Source organism: Geotrypetes seraphini, chromosome 2 (assembly GCF_902459505.1).
Source record: "Geotrypetes seraphini chromosome 2, aGeoSer1.1, whole genome shotgun sequence".
Classification (NCBI taxonomy): domain Eukaryota; kingdom Metazoa; phylum Chordata; class Amphibia; order Gymnophiona; family Dermophiidae; genus Geotrypetes; species Geotrypetes seraphini.
The window spans coordinates 527,002,448-527,020,882 of NC_047085.1; the positions used below are offsets into that span (position 1 = coordinate 527,002,448).

General features: G+C 41.3%; 1 protein-coding gene and 1 long non-coding RNA gene across 3 annotated transcripts in view; one reads left to right on the forward strand and one right to left on the reverse strand.

Annotated features, from left to right (window-relative positions):
- Window positions 1-1,002: 1,002 nt before the first annotated feature.
- Window positions 1,003-18,435, reverse strand: part of LOC117354776 — a 209,284-nt gene continuing 191,851 nt past the window's right edge. The window contains exon 17 of one of the 2 annotated variants that reach the window (XR_004538249.1): window positions 1,003-1,463. Coding sequence is in view for 1 of the 2 variants with exons in the window: in XM_033932741.1 (XP_033788632.1) it covers window positions 1,432-1,463 (32 nt within the window). In the remaining variant the exon portion in view is untranslated. The remainder of the gene's footprint in view (window positions 1,464-18,435) is intronic. The other variant, XM_033932741.1, reaches the window with a different exon arrangement.
- Window positions 6,415-13,821, forward strand: LOC117354777. The gene is made up of 3 exons (XR_004538250.1): window positions 6,415-6,569; window positions 12,721-12,826; window positions 13,347-13,821. It is a non-coding gene; the product is annotated as an uncharacterized LOC117354777 (long non-coding RNA).

The following is an 18,435-nucleotide window of genomic DNA, read 5'->3' on the forward strand; positions in this document are numbered from 1 at the left end:
GAAACATTAGCATTGGTGGAAATGGGAGGGATCTATAGTTAAGTCACATATATGAGTTCATGGTTACGTTCACCCTTCAGGTTTAAATTTACTCCAGAGGACCTCAGAGGTGAAAGTTTTTTTTAATGACAATGGCAGGTAGAACTAAACATAAGGGTTCATCTGAGAGCTTTTTCTTTCTCCAGAATCAAAGTCTTCAAAACAGAATATAGAATAAATGGGGAGAGTAATTAGAGTTGATACTTTTCCTCCACTCCTCAATTAATATTATTAACCAAAAATGCATACACAGCTCTCCAACCACACACACAAATTAAATATCTCCCATACCCATTATTGGAAACAATGAAGGAAAAAGCCTCAGAATCACGGTGAGCTAAAATGCAAATTTTTTAATGCTTACATACATCACAAGCATTAAAAAATCTCTGAAGTTCAAAGTTAAATTAAACAGATAGAAATGTTAAGTTATAAACACGCATATAGTACCCCCAAGGTAGGCCCGTGTTTCATGGCCAAATCCACTTCTTCAGGGCAACGGGACTAACAAAAGTACGTTAACAATGCTTGTTCCTTTTCCTTCCATTTCCTCCCCTCGGCTATCTCTTCTCCAAGTTGAAAGGAACAAGCAACATTAACACACTTTTGACAATCCCATTGGCCTGAAGAAGTGGGCCTACATTTGAGGGACTGAATTGATTGTGCATGCGTTTATAAGTTTGCATTCCCATCTGTTTAGTTTAACATTGAACTTCGGAGGTTTTTTTAATGCCTGGGATGTATGTGGGCAGAGCCTTTTTTGCATTTTAGCTCACTGTGATTCTGAGGCTTTTTCCTTCGTTGTTTCCAATAATGGGTATGGGAGATATTTAATTAGTGGGGTTATATTTTGAATAGTTGTGTTTGTGAATCCTCCACTTCTGTTTATATTGTATTGTTTTACCAAAAATTCATAAATCTTTAAGGGATCGGCCATTGGCTCATTGTTAGAACTTGTTTCAATTTTTATTTTTCAGTTCAGTTCAAAATCTGATTCAAGTCATATCATAAACCTTTGGATGCTTTTGATGGAGATGTTACAGATTTTATTTTAGGAACTCTAGACATAGAAGCACTGTGGGTCAATGAAAACACTTCATGTCCCATTTCTTAAGGCCTATTGTGTAAATCATTATTTTAGTTGCACCATTTTATTCCCTTTGTTCTTCTCTTGTCTTGTTTTCCTGGAAGGTCATCGGATAGTCCGTGATGTCTTGTGGAAGTCAGAAGGTAGAGATGATTTTGTTTTCTCTTTCAGATCAGTAGATCATCAGTGAATCCTTTAGATGAATTGATGTAGGCGATTTATCTGGAAGATCACTGGATAGTCCTCTGTACTGTGGAAGGAAGGAAGGCGAGAACTTCCACAAGAAATATATTTCATTCTTTCTCCTATTTTTCAGGTTTTGACAGTCGAAGTGTGTCTAGAGAGACCAAAAGGGTAAATTTAAATTTAAAACATAAGAGTTGCCCTAATGGATCCATCCAGTCTAGTATCCTATTTCTATCAGTGGCCAGTTCAGGTCACAAATATCTGTCAGAGTCCCAAAAAGTAAAAACACAGAAAACGGATCCTTCTATATATAATCCAACCCAATAAATAAATTTCAGTAAACTAATAGGGTTCCCAGTCATTTGATATTTAAGACCAACGTTGGACTAGCAACAGGCTACTTAAGATAAGTGTTGCTATTGTATGGGCGGAATTAAAAGTTTTTTATAAGGTAGTTTCTTGAATGAATTAGGAGTTGTGTAATTTGTAAAAGGAGTTTTAATAGTAGCCCCATAGAGAATGACACGGTGACAAAATTCATCACCGTCCCCGTCCCCGCGGATAACCGCAGGAAACAATCTTCATGTCATTCTTTAAAGAGAGAGGGAAGAATCAGAGTATAAATGGCCACAACCACTGACCCGCAAGCTTTGCTTTGAAGAATGCTAGTGTAGAAGGACTATGGTTGAAATAGACACTAGAAAATGACATGGGATTATTTCCCGCGGGGACGAGAACGGTGATGAATTTTGTCACCATGTCATTCTCTAATCAAGTATTATTGTGGATAATGATCAAATTAGTATACTGGAAATAATAATATAAAAACTTTTTTTTAAAAAATGAATAAAATTTAATAAGTGAGTTTGAAATATTAAGGGAAGGGAAGGAGGAGATGGCATAGATTATACTGGGATAGCAGAATATGGACCTGAGATAACATAGGTTATGGGAGGTCTTATGCACTGAGAGCCACCAATAACATATGATATGCCCTTCCTCCTGGTTGTTCCACTAGATTCAGGTAAGTTAAAACTATTAATGGGATAATAATGTTTAATAATTCTCAAAAAAATTCCTTTATAAATTGTTAGGCATGAGACAGCCAATCTGATCTGTATAAAGAGATTAGTTCTTTAAATATCCGGGAACCCTATTAGTTTACTAAGAGTCCCAAAAAGTAGCAAGATTCCATGCTCCCACCTAACCCTAGCCTAGATTCTGATTCATAGGCCCTTTTAACAAGTTCAAGTTCAAGTTTATTTGTTCTTAATGAATCGCCTATTTAAATTGCTAGGCGATGTACAACATCATAAAATATACAAATAAAAAAATTGGTGTTAACATATAAACTAACTTTTGCTATGGGTTAAAATTTAACATACCAAATACATACATGTATGTTATGGGTTAAAACGTACAAGAATTGTGAGGATAAGTAGGGGGAAAGTTACAATGTTTAGATAGGAAAGAGAGAAAAACATAAAAGGGGAGAACAAAAAGGAGGGTAATTATAGTTACTTTAAATAAAAATCGATCAACAGGGGGGTAACATGATCATATTTTTTAGCGTTGTAGATCAATTTCACGGCGGTATTTTGTATCAATTGCAACCTTCTTTTTTCTTTTTGAGTAATATTAATAAAGAGAGAGTTACAGTAATCTATTCTGGATATTATTAAGGAGTGAGTTAGAATATTAATAGATTCAGGCTGTAGGAACTTGGCAAGTGAGCGAATTAAACGTAATTTAAAAAAACAACCAATTAGGAAACTGAAAAGCTAATTAGAGCATCTCTATCAGCTAGTAATTAGCTCTTAGAAATACAGTCTACTTAGGTCTATAGAGAAAAACCTACTAATAACAAGAAAAATAATAATACAGTTTACAATACACCGCTGTTCCAAAAGCCAGGCAAGGCAGTGTTCAGGCTAAAAGACAATAACAAGAGAATGCCATTTTTGTAAATAGAAGAGACCACACATTCTACAAAGATTCACCAGCATATGCAGTAACTAGAAATCCTGGAAGACTTCAGTTTATATACTTCAATTCCATCACCAACTAATTAAAAATCACCAATAATAAGATACAGGCAACAGACCAGCAACGAGAAAGGGGCTATCCAGTCTTTTGCACCAAGTGTCACATGTTGGATTATCTCCTAGTAGGTGAGAAGTCATGTGTGTACTTGTTGCAAAGTGCTTCTAGCACTCAGGGAATGGGTCTGTTTTCTGGAGGCTAGAGTAGTGGAATGCTGAGGCAGAAAGGCAGGTATATAGAGAAGGCCTCCAAGAGAAATCCCACCTCCATTGTGCCGATCTCTGTGCTTCCACGGAGGAGAAAGAAGAGCATCACCAGAGAGAGGCAAGGAGTGATCATGAAGGCAGGATTTGCACTGAGGATGTGTCTCCAGGAGGGAAGGGTTAGGATAGCCATTTTGCTTTGGGATTCCATCATTGTGCATGTAAAAGCAGAGTGGCTGGTGGATGTGAAGATCGCTTGGTTACATGTCTGTTTGGTTTGAAGATGGCAGGGCTCCAGCATCACCTAGAAAAAATTTTAGACAGTGCTGGAAAGGAGCATGCTGTCTTGGTTCATTTGAGCACCAGTGACATAGGAAAATGTGTAAGGAAAGTCCTGGAAGCTAAATATAGGCTCTTGGGTAGCATTTTCAGAAGTGCTTTGTTCTACCCACAGGATCCAAGAGCCAGGCAGAACTCTGAAGTCTCATTTCATGAAAAAGATGATGGTCCAGAAAGGAGGCTTTTAGATTTGTTAGGACTTAGGACTTAGTGCTTACAAATAAAGTGTTTCTGATGTTACAGTGGGTAATCATCTGGCATCCAGTGATCACTGCATGGTACAGTTTAATATTAAGATGGGTATAGAGAGGGCTCATTCAAAAGCAAAGGTTCTAAACTTTAGAAAAACTATCTTTGTTTGGATGGAGGTTTACATCAGGGAATTATTGTCTGGATGGGAACATCTGGAAGGAGTGAAAATGCGGTGGGCAAAACTGAAAGGAGCAAGTGTAAGAGCGACAAACCTTTTTGTTAGGCAAGTAAGTAAAACTAAGAGGAAAAAAAGGACACTGGTTCTCAAAAGTAGTAGCTGAGAAGGTAAGGAATAAGAGGTTAGCTTTCATAAACTACAAAAGATCGCAGAAAGAGGAAGACAGGCAAAAATATCTGGAAAAGTTAAGAGGCTGGTCATGTAGTCAGGAAAGCAAAGATGCAAATGGAAGAAAAAACAGCTGACACGATAAAACAGGGAGACAAGACATTTTTTAGATATATTAGTGATAGGAAGAAGTACAAATGTGGCATTGTGAGACTCAAAGGTGAAGGGGAGGAATATGTAGAAGCTGATATAGAAAAGGCTGAATTGTTTGACAAATATTTCTGTTCTGCGTTCACGGCTGAAGCATCGGGAGCAGGACCACAGAAGACAAACATGAATAGGGATGGAGGAGTAATAGACCCTGATCAATTTTCAGAAGGTTGTGTTCGTGAGGAGCTAGCTAAAATAAAGGTAGACAAAGCGATGGTGTATATCCGAAGGAACTTAGGGAAGTTCTGGTGGCTCTACTGACTCATCTTTTCAATGAGTCTGTAGAGTCAGGAGTGGTACTAAAGGATTAGAGAAGGGCAGATGTGGTCCCTCTCCACAAAAGTAAAAGTAAGGAAGAAGTAGGGAATTACAGTCTGACTTCTGTGGTAAACAAATTAATGGAAACGCTTTTAAAACAAAGAATGGTGAAGTTTCTGGAATCCGGTGGATTACAGGACTAGAGGCAACATGGATTCACTAGAGGTAGGTCTTGTCAGACAATTCTGATCAATTTCTTTGACTGGGTGACCAGAGAATTGGATAGGGGAAGTGCGCTGGATGTGGTGTATTTAGATCTTTGCAAAGCCTTTGACAGTGCTCTACACAGATGTCTAATAAATAAACTGAGTGCCCTCAGGATGGGTACCAAAGTGAAAGTTGGGTCAAGAACTGGTTGAGTGGAAGGTGAGAGAGGGTAGTGACCAATGGAGATCGCTCTGGCTCTGAGGAAAGGGATGCTACCAGTGGTGTGCCTCAAGGTTCTATTCTTGGGTCTTTTCTTTTTAACATTTTTATAAACGATATTGTAAAGGCCTGTCAGTTAATATTTGCCTCTTTGTGGATGATATAAAAATCTGCAATAGAGTAGACACCCAGGATGGTGTGAATAACATGAAGAAAGACCTAACAAAGTTTGAAGAATGGTCTGAAATTTGGCAGCTAAAATTTAATGCTTAGAAATGCAAGGTCATGCATTTGGGCTGTAAAAATCTAAGGGAACGGTATAGTTTAGGGTGTGAAGAACTTAAGTCCAAGACATGAGTGGAACTTGAATATTTTAGCAAGATAAACCTGAGCTCCAACGCTGTCACCTCTTCTCCAATTTTCTCCTCTGTAAAGGCATGTACAAAGCTTCCTCCACTCCAGATGTTCAAGAGTACAAACATCTGCACCCATCTCCCTCTGTAAAGGCATGTGCAAAGCTTCATCCACTCTAGATGTTCAAGAGTACAAACATCTGTATCCACCTCTCTCTGTAAAGACATGTGCAAAGCTTCCTCCATCTCCAGATGTATATAATTACAAACATCTGCACCTGCCTCCCTCTCTAAAGGGGTGCACAAGGTTCTCTTCACTTCCAGATGTATATAATAGGTACGAGAAGATCCAACATGCTTTTAACATCTAAATTTTTACTCATTTAATAATTTTAGATTTTTAACTCTCCAGTCCCCCTTTGTGCCTTTCCTTTTTTTGTTCTTTCTTCTAAATGTAAAAGTTGTAACTTTCCCCTTCTTTCCTCCCAATTCAAGTTAGTCTTGTCGTCAAGTATTAGTCACTTGGTTTGTATTTTGTACCTTTCTTCTCTTTTTATACTTTGTACATCGCTTAGCAAACCGATTAAGCGATACATCAAATATTAATAAACTTGAACCCTCTGTGCCCAAAGTTTTACTGACTTACAGATTTGCTTCAGTATACACACATCTACACCTCCTCTTCACTTCCAACTTCCTAAGTGTTCACTCACCCTTTAATCCTCCACCTTGTGAGAGCAGACATTTCACTCTTGTTTCTTTTCTTAGCAGGAGTTTTGTGCATGGGCACTAATGACGGAGATACTGTGTGAACATGAAACCAGTGACATCTGTGATGCACCTCTGAAAATAGAAGATGAGCACTGTGAAATATGTCCATCGTACCAGTAAGTACATCCATCAGTCCCATCTACTGTCCCAGGTCCCATGGAGGTTTCAGTAGACCCTGGGACATAAATGTCCCTTTCTCTTCACTGCAATTGATCAGGTGATGGTGGTAGAATGAGTCATGCCCTCTGAGGCCTGACTCACACATTGAATTGCATCACTTCAATATCAACTTGATTCTGGGTGGCAGAGGAGAATGAAATCTGATGCATCGCTGCTGTCTTCAGCTATCAGCCCAGATCAATGATGGAGATGTATCAACAGAAGGTCAGAAGGGTAAGAAGGGCCTGCTGGGGCGACAGGTTCTAGAGAGTGGGAGTGGGATAAGCAGGGTGGGTTTGAGAAGGGCTGGTGATAAACACATAATAATAATAATAACAACTTTATTTTTCTATACATCCATAGTCAGGCGACTTCTAGGCAGTTCACATCGAAAGAAGGCTGGACATTCAGCGAATTACAAATGCATGAGGGGAAAGTTATAGAAGAAAAAGGGTTGTAAGAGGAGGAAAAGTAAGAGGGGTTGTAAGGGGAGGGAAGTGAGAGGCGTTACCAGAGAGATTGCTTTGTGTTTGTGAGCGAAGGTCAGCCTGATTAGGTGATGTATTTGTCAAACAGAATGGTTTTGATTGATTTTCGGAATGCGTTGTAGGTCTGTCTGGTTTTATTTATGTAGTTTCCCAGCCAGGATTGTTGTTTGTTAGCTTGGAACATGAAGGTTCTGTCAAGGAAGGATTTGTATTTGCAGCCAGTGATTTTAGGATAGGCGAAGATGTTTTTGTTTCTGGTTGTTCATGTGGGGTTGTGTAGAGTGAAGTGTGTTTGCAGGTAGGAAGGTGCTAGTCCCCAGATTTGTTTGAAGCAGATGCATGCAAATTTGAACTGTATTGGTACTTCTATTGGTAGCCAGTGCAGTTTTTGTAGTATGGGCTAATGTGGTCTTTTTTTCTCAGTCCGAAGATTAAGCGAACTGCAGTGTTTTGCACTAATCTCAGTTTCTTTATTGTTTTTTGTGGGATACCCAGATAGACGATGATGTAGTAGTCCAGGGTGGATAGGATCAAAGATTGCACCAGTAACCTGAAGGATGTTATGTCAAAGTATTTTTTAATAGTCCTTAGCTTCCAGTGTGTAAAAACATTTCTTCACCGTTAAGTTTGTGTGGTCGGCCATGGTCAGGTGTGTATCTAGTGTGATACCCAGAATTTTTATGGTTTTGGAAATCAGATATTTGTGGTCATTTATTTTTAATGATGTTCTCGTTATTTTGTCATTGGGGCTTGCCAAGAAGACTTTTTTTTTCTCTGTGTTTAGTTTCAGTTTGAAGTTTGTGGTCTATTTTTCGATTTCTATCATAATTTGTGAGAGGTTGTCTATAATTTCAGTTGAGATGTCGTTTAAGGGGATTAGGATGGATATATCGTCTGCGTATATGTAATACTTTAAGTTTAATTTTTGTAGTCGGTGACCTAAGGATGCTATGTAGATGTTGAATAATGTAGGTGATAGAGGGGACACTTGGGGTACCCCTGACGGGTTTTTCCATGGGTTGGAGTGATTTCCATTGCTGGCTACTCGGTAGAATCTGTTTGTTAGGAATTCTTGAAACCATTTCTTTACCTTTCCCGAGATTCCCATTGCATCAAGACATAGTAGCATGATTTCGTGGTCTACTAGAAACATGATAGCAGTTAAAGGCCAAATGGCCCATCCGTAGCATCCATTATCTCCTCCTCTCCCTAAGAGATCCCTGTCCCATGCTTTCTTGAATTCAAAGTCTTTGTCTTCACCACCTCTACTGGAATACCACACCTCTACTGGAATACCACCCCTTTCTGTAAAAAAGTATTTCCTTAGATTACCCCTGAGTCTATCACCTCTTAACTTCATCCCATGCTCTCTGGACCCCAAAGTATGCTGTGATTCCCTATATTAGGACTCCCAATGCTAGGACCCCCCTACTTAAAAAAAAAACCACAGTATGCCCACTCCCTCCTGCCTCAGCCACACAGCCCCTCCAGCTCCTCCCAGGCCTCCTGCTCCATCCTGTACCTGCTTCAACTAATAGCCAATCTGTTGATCAAATCAGGAAAGATTCCGTAAGACTGGAAAGTGGCGAATGTTATGCCGATCTTCAAGAAAGGTTCGAAGGTAGATCCGGTAAACTACAGACCAGTGAGTCTGACTTCAGTACCGGGAAAGATGGTAGAGGCACTGATAAAGGACCACATCATCGATCACCTTGACGGACACAAACTGATGAGGACCAGCCAGCACGGCTTCAGCAAAGGAAGATCTTGCTTGACAAACTTACTGCACTTCTTCGAAGGAGTAAATGGGCAGATAGACAAGGGTGATCCGGTCGACATCGTATATCTAGATTTTCAGAAGGCGTTCAACATGAACGTCTACTTTGAAAAATTGTGAGCAATGGAATCAAAAGAGATATACTCACGTGGATTAAAAACTGGTTGGCAGATAGGAAACAGAGAGTGGGGGTGAATCAACAATACTCGAACTGGAAAAGTGTCACGATTAAAGTGCCGCAGGGCTCGGTGCTCGGGCCTGTGCTCGTCAACATATTTTTAAACGACCTACAACTTGGCACGACGAGTGAGGTGATTAAATTTGCGGATGATACAAAGTTATTTAGAGTAGTGAAGACACAGAATGATTTTGAAGACCTACAAAGAGACATAAATACACTCGAGGAATGGGCCGCGAAATGGCAAATGAGGTTCAGCTTGGATAAGTGCAAGGTGATGCATGTCGGTAACAAAAATCATATGCACAAAAACAGGATATCCAGTGCTATACTCGTAGAGAGCCCCCAGGAAAGAGACTTGGGAGTACCTGTAGACAAGTCAATGAAACCGTCCGCACAATGCGTGGCAGCTGTAAAAAGGTCAAACAGAATGCTAGGAATGATTAAGGGGATCATGAACAGATCTGAAAAGGTTATCATGCCATTATACCAGGACATGGTAAGCCCCCACCTGGAATACTGCCTACAACACTGGTCGCTGTACATGATAAAGGACATAGTACTACTCGAAAGGGTCCAGAGATGAGCAACAAAAATGGTTAAGGAACTGGGGGAGTTGCCGTACAATCAGAGGCTAGAGAAACTGGGCCTCTTCTCCCTTGAAAAGAGGAAACTGAGAGGGGACATGATTGAAACATTCAAGATATTGAAGGGAATTGACTTAGTAGAGAAAGAGAGATTGTTTACCCTCTCCAAGGTGAAGAGAACGAGAGGGCACTCGCTAAAGTTAGAAGGGAAAAGATTCCGTACAAACATAAGGAAGTTCTTCTTCACCCAGAGTGGTAGAAATTTGGAACTCTCTTCCGGAGTGTTATAGGGGAAAGCACCCTTCATGGATTCAAGAAAAGGTTGGCTAAGTTACATACGCAGGTAAGGCTAGACTCAAATACGGCACTGATCTTTGACCTAAGAGCTGCCGCATGAGCGGACTACTGGGCACAATGGACCATTGGTCTGACCCAGCAGCGGCAAATCTTATGTTCTTATAGGAAGAGCTCAGTCCCTCCTATCCTGTAGGCCTGCCTCTCCAAAATGGCAGGCCTTCCCTTTCCCGGTGCATCCTGAGATGCGTCAGAGAGGCCTAAGGCCATGATATGTTCAAATGCCTAAGAGACTGCCCAGGGGAGGAGTCTTAGGCAACTGAGCCAATCAGGTCCTTAGACCCCCCCCCCCCTGCCCGGTGCATCCTGGGCAGGAGCCTACAGCCTTGCTGGCTCAGACACCTAAGGCCCCTTCCCTGGAATGGGTCCTTAGGCGTTTGAGCCTATCAGGGCCTTCGACCCCTTCAGATGCATTCCAGGAAGTGGAAGGCCTGCTATTTTGGAGAGCAGGGACTGGGCATCCCTCCTGCTATCTCTTCTTATAAGGTACGGGAGTGGGAAGCATGGTAGAAGCCATAGGGATGTTGCTGAGGCAGGAGGGAATGGGCATCCCTCCTGCTGATTTTCTTTGAAGTAAAGGGGTCAGGGATGTAGGGAGTGGGATTACAGTAGACCTCCGAGAAACTCATTTGCATGGATCGCTGTTTGGAAATTGGACAAACAATTGGCCCACACTGACCCAAACAGTCTTAATGAGCATTTTTAGTGCATCCACACCTAGGTCTCTTAGAGTTCACATTGACTGCAAATCAGTTCAGCCACTGTTATTATGGGTTATGAGGCCGCCTTTCTTTCTTTAAAGCCAAGTGGGTTTGATATACTGTTTCCTTCCTCGGTTCCCCTGTGTTCCATGATGGAATGTGAGTGTGTGGCCCAGTGGTTAAAGCTACAGCCTCAGCAACCTGGGGTTGTGGGTTCAAGCCCACGCTGCTCCTTGTGACCCTGGGCAAGTCACTTAATCCCCCCATTGCTCCAGGTACATTAGATAGATAGTGAGCCCACCAAGACAGACAGGGGAAAATGCTTGAGTATCTGCATAAATTCATGTAAAACCATTCTGAGCTTTCCTGGGAGAACGGTATAGAAAATCAAATAAATAAATAAATGTACACTCCATCACAGCATGACACCGTCACCGGACAGGCAAGGCCAGGCGCTAACAGCAGACCCCCTGAAGTGAAGTCGTTTCCCTTCAATGTGTCCAACAACATAGCTGCAGGAGTGCAAGTCTGCCGAGAAGAGGGGAAGAGAGGTCAGGGTCTCCTGTCCATCTGGCATTTCTTCTCTCTCCATGTCCATATTTCTTTTCTCTGCACCCCTATTTTTCCTGTCCAGAATCTCCTTTCAGTTTTCCTGTCCATGTCCCTATTGTATCCCGAAGTTGAGCATCTGCTCTCCTGGTCATCCCCTTTTCCAGCATCCACCATGTTGTTGTCCCCATCGCCTCCTTTTCTGGGATTATTCCACTCATGTCCCTATTACCTCCCCTTTGCATTCCACTGTCCCTACCTTCTCCCTGTCCACCATTGGTCCTTTCTGTCCCTGTTCCTCCCTGTCCAGAATCAAAAGGGAAGGGGATGGCATTTTGATATTCCACATTTCTGTGAATGCAATCTAAACAATATACAGGACAAATGAGGGTTAAGTGACTTGCCCAGGAGGTATCAACAGAGCATCTAGAATATTGTCCATAGTCTGCTATTGAGACAGACATGTGGGAAGCCACTGCTTGTCCTGGATGGGAAACATGGAATGTTATTTGTCTTTGGAGTTCCAGAATCTCGCTTACACTTTGACATCACAGAATGTTGCTACTATTTGAGATTCTGGAATCTTGCTTACTCTTTGAGATTCTGGAATGTTGCTACTATTTTGGGTTCTGGAATCTTGCTTACTCTTTGAGATTCTGGAGTGTTCCTTTGTGGGGTTCCAGAATCTTGTTTATTCTTTGATATTCTGGAATGCTGCTACTCTTTGGGATTCCGGAATCTTGCAAGTCTTTTGAGAGTCTGCATGGAATCTTGATACTCTTTGGCATTCTGGAATGTTTGCACTATTTGGGGTTCCAGAATCTTGCTTGCTCTTTGATATTCTGGAATGTTGCTACTCTTTGAGATTCTGGAATCTTGCTTACTCTTTGAGATTCTGGAATGTTGCTACTGTTTTGGGTTCTGGAATCTTGCTTACTCTTTGAGATTCTGGAGTGTTGTTCCTTTGTGGGGTTTCAGAATCTTGCTTACTCTTTGATATTCTGGAATGCTGCTACTCTTTGGGATGCGGAATCTTGCAAGTCTTTTGAGAGTCTGCATGGAATCTTGATACTCTTTGGTGTTCTGGAATGTTTGTACTATTTGGGGTTCCAGAATCTTGCTTGCTCTTTGAGATTCCGGAATCTTGCTAGTCTTTTGAGCGTCTGCATGGAATCTTGATACTCTTTGGGGTTCTGGAATGTTGCTACTATTTGGGTTTTTGCCAGGTACTTGTGATCTGGATTAAACAGCATACTAGGCTAGATGGACCATGGGTCTGACCCAGTAGGGCTATTCTTATCTTCTTATTCTTCTGTGGAAAATTATTAGCTGGTTTGTGTGTAGGTGTACATTTGGTTTTTGTTTGGATACATGCAAAACAGTTACCTCTTGTTCTTTTAAAATTACCTAAAATGTTTTTTTTAGACCCCCTCAAGCACACACAATCCATAATCCTTTTGTCTTGCATTTACAGAACTGGGTCTGATCTTGAGAAAGGAATTTCTTATTTCCTATCCTGCTGTTGTGCATTGTTTAATTCAAATGAGTAAAAATCTTCTGCTCCGCCAAGAAAGGAAAGTGTGAGTATGGCACTCGGAGAAAAGGTCTGAGGACACCAGACCAAAAATAAAAGCATGTGAATTGATATAAATCCATTAGCTAGTACAAGCAGAGAACTCTTTGGCTATACTCTGTGAGATCTGGGACTCCTCTGAGGGCTTTTGACTGTGAATGTACTTCAGCAGGGATTAGAACTCATCTATAAATGGGGCTGTTCTGAAGGATCTTCCTTGTAACTGCATCCAGTGGGAATTAGGACTCTTCTGAGAGCTCTTGGCTGTGAATTTACTCAGCAGGGATTAGGACTCCTCTCCATGCTTTCTCAACTGCGACTGTAACTAAGCCTCTGTAATTAATAAAACTCCTCTTCTGAGCTCTGTGACTTTATTTAGCTGAAGACATGACAGGAACTGCTTCCACTGCTCTGAGGCTCAGGGTCTAGGCAGGATGTTTAGTGCTCTGTATGATGTTGGTGGGGATGGGATGGATTTACTCCCTCAGGCTCTGCTCATGGTGTCCCACCTCTCTCTCTTCCTCTAGCACACCAGACTTGAGCTTGATTTTGGACCAGCCTCACTGCTGACATTCAAAAGAGTCTTTCTTCAGCAGTGAAGACACCACCCCTGTACCTTCTGCTCCCACCCACCCCAAGAACTCTAAGTGACATTATGGGATCTCTGGTTGCTTCTGGTGGAGTAAATAAAACCTTTACAGCATGACTCTTTAAACACAATAAAGTTATTATTTGTGGCGTTTCTCTCAGTTTAATGGGGATAAGGAATACCCAGAGGTTGTACACAAATAACATAGTGATGTCGACAGCCAAAATAAACTTCATTTCTCCCCAGCGTCTCTCTCATGATACACAGACCGTTGTGCATCCCCAACTGGAAACTGGAAATGTTGAATCATAAATAATAATTACTTGCAATAAATTCTAAAGGTACAGATTGACAGAAATCAAAACTGCTTTAAATGGTTGCTTCAGTAACATACAAATACAAAACAAGGCATAAGAACATAAGATTTGCCGCTGCTGGGTCAGACCAGTGGTCCATCGTGCCCAGCAGTCCAGTCACGCAGCGGCCCTTAGGTCAAAGACCAGTGTCCTATTTGAGTCTAGCCTTACCTGCATATGTCCATGTCTCCTCTATGTTTGGCTGAAGCCTCTGTCTCCTTCAGCAGTCACTGAATCCTCTGGACAGTAGGAAGCCCAGTATTTCACCTCTTCCTCTGGCTATTACTTTCCTGTCCGATGCACTTCTTAGAAGCACAGAGGCATAAATTTGAGAACCAAGAGCAGCCTAAGCAGAACTGCCAAGTTACCAAGTTCCTGGAGGGAGACTTTTGTACATCGATTTGCCGAAGACTGTGCCTGAGTGACCACTTGTTAAGTGAGTGCTCAGTTATGAAATGAGAGGGAGATATAGCTGTCATGGAGAATGATATTTCATAGAGTGGTCCCTTCCATTCCCTCTCTTTCCATAACATTTCTTACATCATGGAGTATGTGATGAGAGGTTCCAAAAAAACATAAATTGAAGAGGTTACCTTCATTTACATCCTCCCTTTTTATCAAGCTGCGTTAGAGGTTTTTAGCATGGGCCGGTGAGGTAGGTTTTCTATGAGTATTAGAGGATTTAAGCACCAGCTCACACTAAAACCCCATAGCGCAGCTTAAGAAAATGAAATGTTTATTAAGAAATCGATTAATGAAAAATCACAGTGAGGAATTTAGGTAGAAGGGGTTAGTGTATAACTGGATAATAAACAACTATGTCCCTACACAAGCTTGACATGTTTCTAGGCATTACATTCATGAGCTATTTCCATTTCAGGTCCTAAGAACATAAGAATAGCCTCACTGGGTCAGACCAATGGTCCATCAAGCCCAGTAGCCCATTCTCATGGTGGCCAATCCAGGTCCCTAGTACCTGGCCAAAACCCAAGGTGTAGCAATATTCTATGCTACTGATACAGGGCAAAACAAGACCTGACTATACTGAAAACCAGTGCAGAGAGAGTGAAAATTACTTATAAAGTATGCTCAGAGAAGTGAAACTCTGAAGAGGGGGTGAAAACCCTCTCTTAGGGTAAGAGTTTACCGTCCAGTCATTGCATAAATAGTTCAAATAATCACTCTCTGAGAACTAGTAGAAATCATGAAAAAATTTTTTTATCTTGATACTATTTAAATGCAGTCCAAATTCAAAGGTTCTAATATATAATAAATCTCACTGGATTGTTGGTGCACTTATCTTATAGAGATAAACTTGTTTTGGGGGTCTCAACGTGGCCCCGTTTCGTGGTCTGCTTCAGCACGTTGAGACCCCCAAAACAAGTTTATCTCTATAAGATAAGTGCACCAACAATCCAGTGAGATTTATTATATATTAGAACCTTTGAATTTGGACTGCATTTAAATAGTATCAAGATAAAAAATTTTTTTCATGATTTCTACTAGTTCTCAGAGAGTGATTATTTGAACTATTTATGCAATGACTGGACGGTAAACTCTTACCCTAAGAGAGGGTTTTCACCCCCTCTTCAGAGTTTCACTTCTCTGAGCATACTTTATAAGTAATTTTCACTCTCTCTGCACTGGTTTTCAGTATAGTCAGGTCTTGTTTTGACTTCATATACATATTTTGACTGACTTTTGTTACAATACCTTCCCTGTATGTAGAGTGAACTGATACAGGGCAAGCAGTGGCTTCCCCTGTGCCTTTCTCAATAACAAACTATAGACTTTTCCTCCAGGAACTTGTCCAAACCTTTCTTAAAACCAGCTATGCTATTCGCTCTTACCTTATCCTCTGGCAACGCGTTCCAGAGCTTAACTATTCTCTGAGTGAAAAAAAATTTTCTTCCTTTTCCCCTATTGGTTTTAAAAGTATTTCCCTGTAACTTCATTGACTGTTCCCTAGTCCAGTGATTCCCAACCCTGTCCTGGAGGAACACCAGGCCAATCGGGTTTTCAGGCTAGCCCTAATGAATATGCATGAGAGAGATTTGCATATGATGGAAGTGATAGGCATGCAAATTTGCTTCATGCATATTCATTAGGGCTAGCCTGAAAACCCAATTGGCCTGGTGTTCCTCCAGGACAGGGTTGGGAACCACTGCCCTAGTCTACTCCACTGAGCATTTTGTAAACTTCAATCATATCTCCCCTCAGCCATCTCTTTTCCAAGCGGAGGACCCTAACTGTTTTAGTCTTTCCTCATACGAGAGGAGTTCCATTCCATTTACCATCTTGGTCGCTCTTCTTTGAACCTTTTCTACCTTCTCAGAACCTTTCTTGAGATAAGGAGACCAGAATTAAACACAAAACTCCAAATGAGGTCGCACCATGGAGTGATACAGGGGCATTATACATAGTAACATAGTAGATGACGGCAGATAAAAACTTGAATGGTCCATCCAGTCTGCCCAACCTGATTCAATTTAATTTTTCTTCTTCTTCTTAGCTATTTCTGGATAAGAAGCCAAACCTCTGCCCGGTAATGTGCTTAGGTTCCAAATACTGAAGTCTTTGTCAAAGCTCACTCCAGCCCATTTACATTCTCCCAGCCATTGAAGCCATCCCCAGCCCATCCTCAACCAAACGGCCATATACAGACACAGACTGTACAAGTCTGCCCAGTACTGGCCTTAGTTCTTCAATTTTTACTATTATTTTCTGATTCTAGATCCTCTGTGTTCATCCACGCTTTTTTGAACTCCATCACCGTTTTCCTCTCCACCACCTCTCTCGGAAGCGCATTCCAGGCATCCACCACCCTCTCCGTAAAGAAGAATTTCCTTACACTGTTCTTGAGTCTCCCACCCCTCAGCCTCAAATTATGCCCTCTGGTCTTGTTAACCATCCCTTTTTTAATAATTTCCAGCATCCTGTTTGGTTTTTTTGGTCGCCGCCGCACATTGGGTGGAAGGTTTCATCATATTGTCTACAATGATACCCAGATCTTTTTCTTGGGCGCTAACCCCCAAGGTGGACCCAATGTGCATCACTTTGCATTTGTCCACATTAAATTTCATCTGCCACTTGGATATCCAGTCTTCCAATTTCCTAAGGTCCGCCTGCAATTTTTCACAATCCATATGCGTTTTAACAACTTTGAACAGTTTAGTGTCATCTGCAAATTTAATCACCTCACTCGTCGTTCCAATTTCCAGATCATTTATAAATAAGTTAAATAGCACCGGTCCAAGTACAGACCCCTGCGGCACTCCACTGTTTACTCTCCTCCATTGAGAAAAATTACCATTTAACCCTACCCTCTGTTTTCTATGCGATAACCAATTCCTAATCCACAACTGAACTTTGCCACCCATCCCATGACTCTTTAATTTTCTCAGGAGCATCTCATGAGGAACTTTATCAATAGCTTTCTGAAAATCTAGGTACACTATATCAACTGGCTCACCTTTATCCACATGTTTATTCATGCCCTCAAAGAATTTGTGAGGCAAGATCTCCCTCGGCTGAACCCATGCTGACTGTCTCAAATCATGTTTGTCTACGTGTTCTGCAATTTTATTTTTTATAATCGTTTCTACCATTTTGCCCAGCACCGAAGTGAGGCTTACCAGTCTGTAATTTCTCGGATCTCCCCTGGAGCCCTTTAAAAAAAAATCAGCATAACATTGGCCACCCTCCAATCTTCAGGTACTACAGACGATTTTAGCAACAGGTTACAGATCACTAACAGCAGGTCAACAATTTCATGTTTGTGTTCTTTTAGTACCCTGGGATGTTTACCATCAGGTCCTAGTGATTTATCACTTTTTAACTTGATGATTTGGCTCAGTACATCTTCCAGATTCAACGAGATTTTTTTCAGTTCCTCCGCGTCATCACCCTTGAAAACTATTTCCAGTTCAGGTGGATCTCTTACATCTTCTTCCGTAAAGACCAAAGCAAAGAATTTATTCAGTCTTTCCACTATGGCCTTATCCTCCCTGGTTTTTGATAAGTTCAGTGTCTTCAAGAGCAAAAGATATTAAAGCATAAGTAACTATCAAACATATTAGGCTGGAGGGGGTATTGGGCCAATGAGGTAATTTCCTTTTCTAGTGTGGTTGGGGATCTGAGGCCCTTTCCTCTTCTGAATAGATTTGAATTAAATCAACAATATATCTGAGACACAGTCGTGGGAGAAAAGCTATCACTGCTATTTCTTCTTGAAGAGATTATCAGAAAAGAATCATAAAGGAGAGGTATTTTTTGCAGAATTAGATTTTTTCTCTCTTTTTCCTGTATATATACATTTATTGATACTATCCTCAAGGTCTTCCCCATGAGAACAACAGGATCATCATTGACAGTTATCATTGGTGACTTCAATTATCCGGGGATAGACTGGAACCTAGGCACCTTCGGCTGCGGTAGGGAGACCATGTTCCTGGATGCTGTAGGCGATTGCTTCTTGGAACAACTTGTCAAGGAAAATATGAGAGGACATGCGATTCTGGACATAATTCTAAATGGACGAGGACTGGCGCAAGGTGCAAAAGTAGAAGGGACACTGGGAAGCAGTGATCACAATATGATTAGCTTCAACCTGGACACGGGGGCAAAACATCGATCCAGAATGACGAGCACGGCACTAAACTTCTGAAAAGG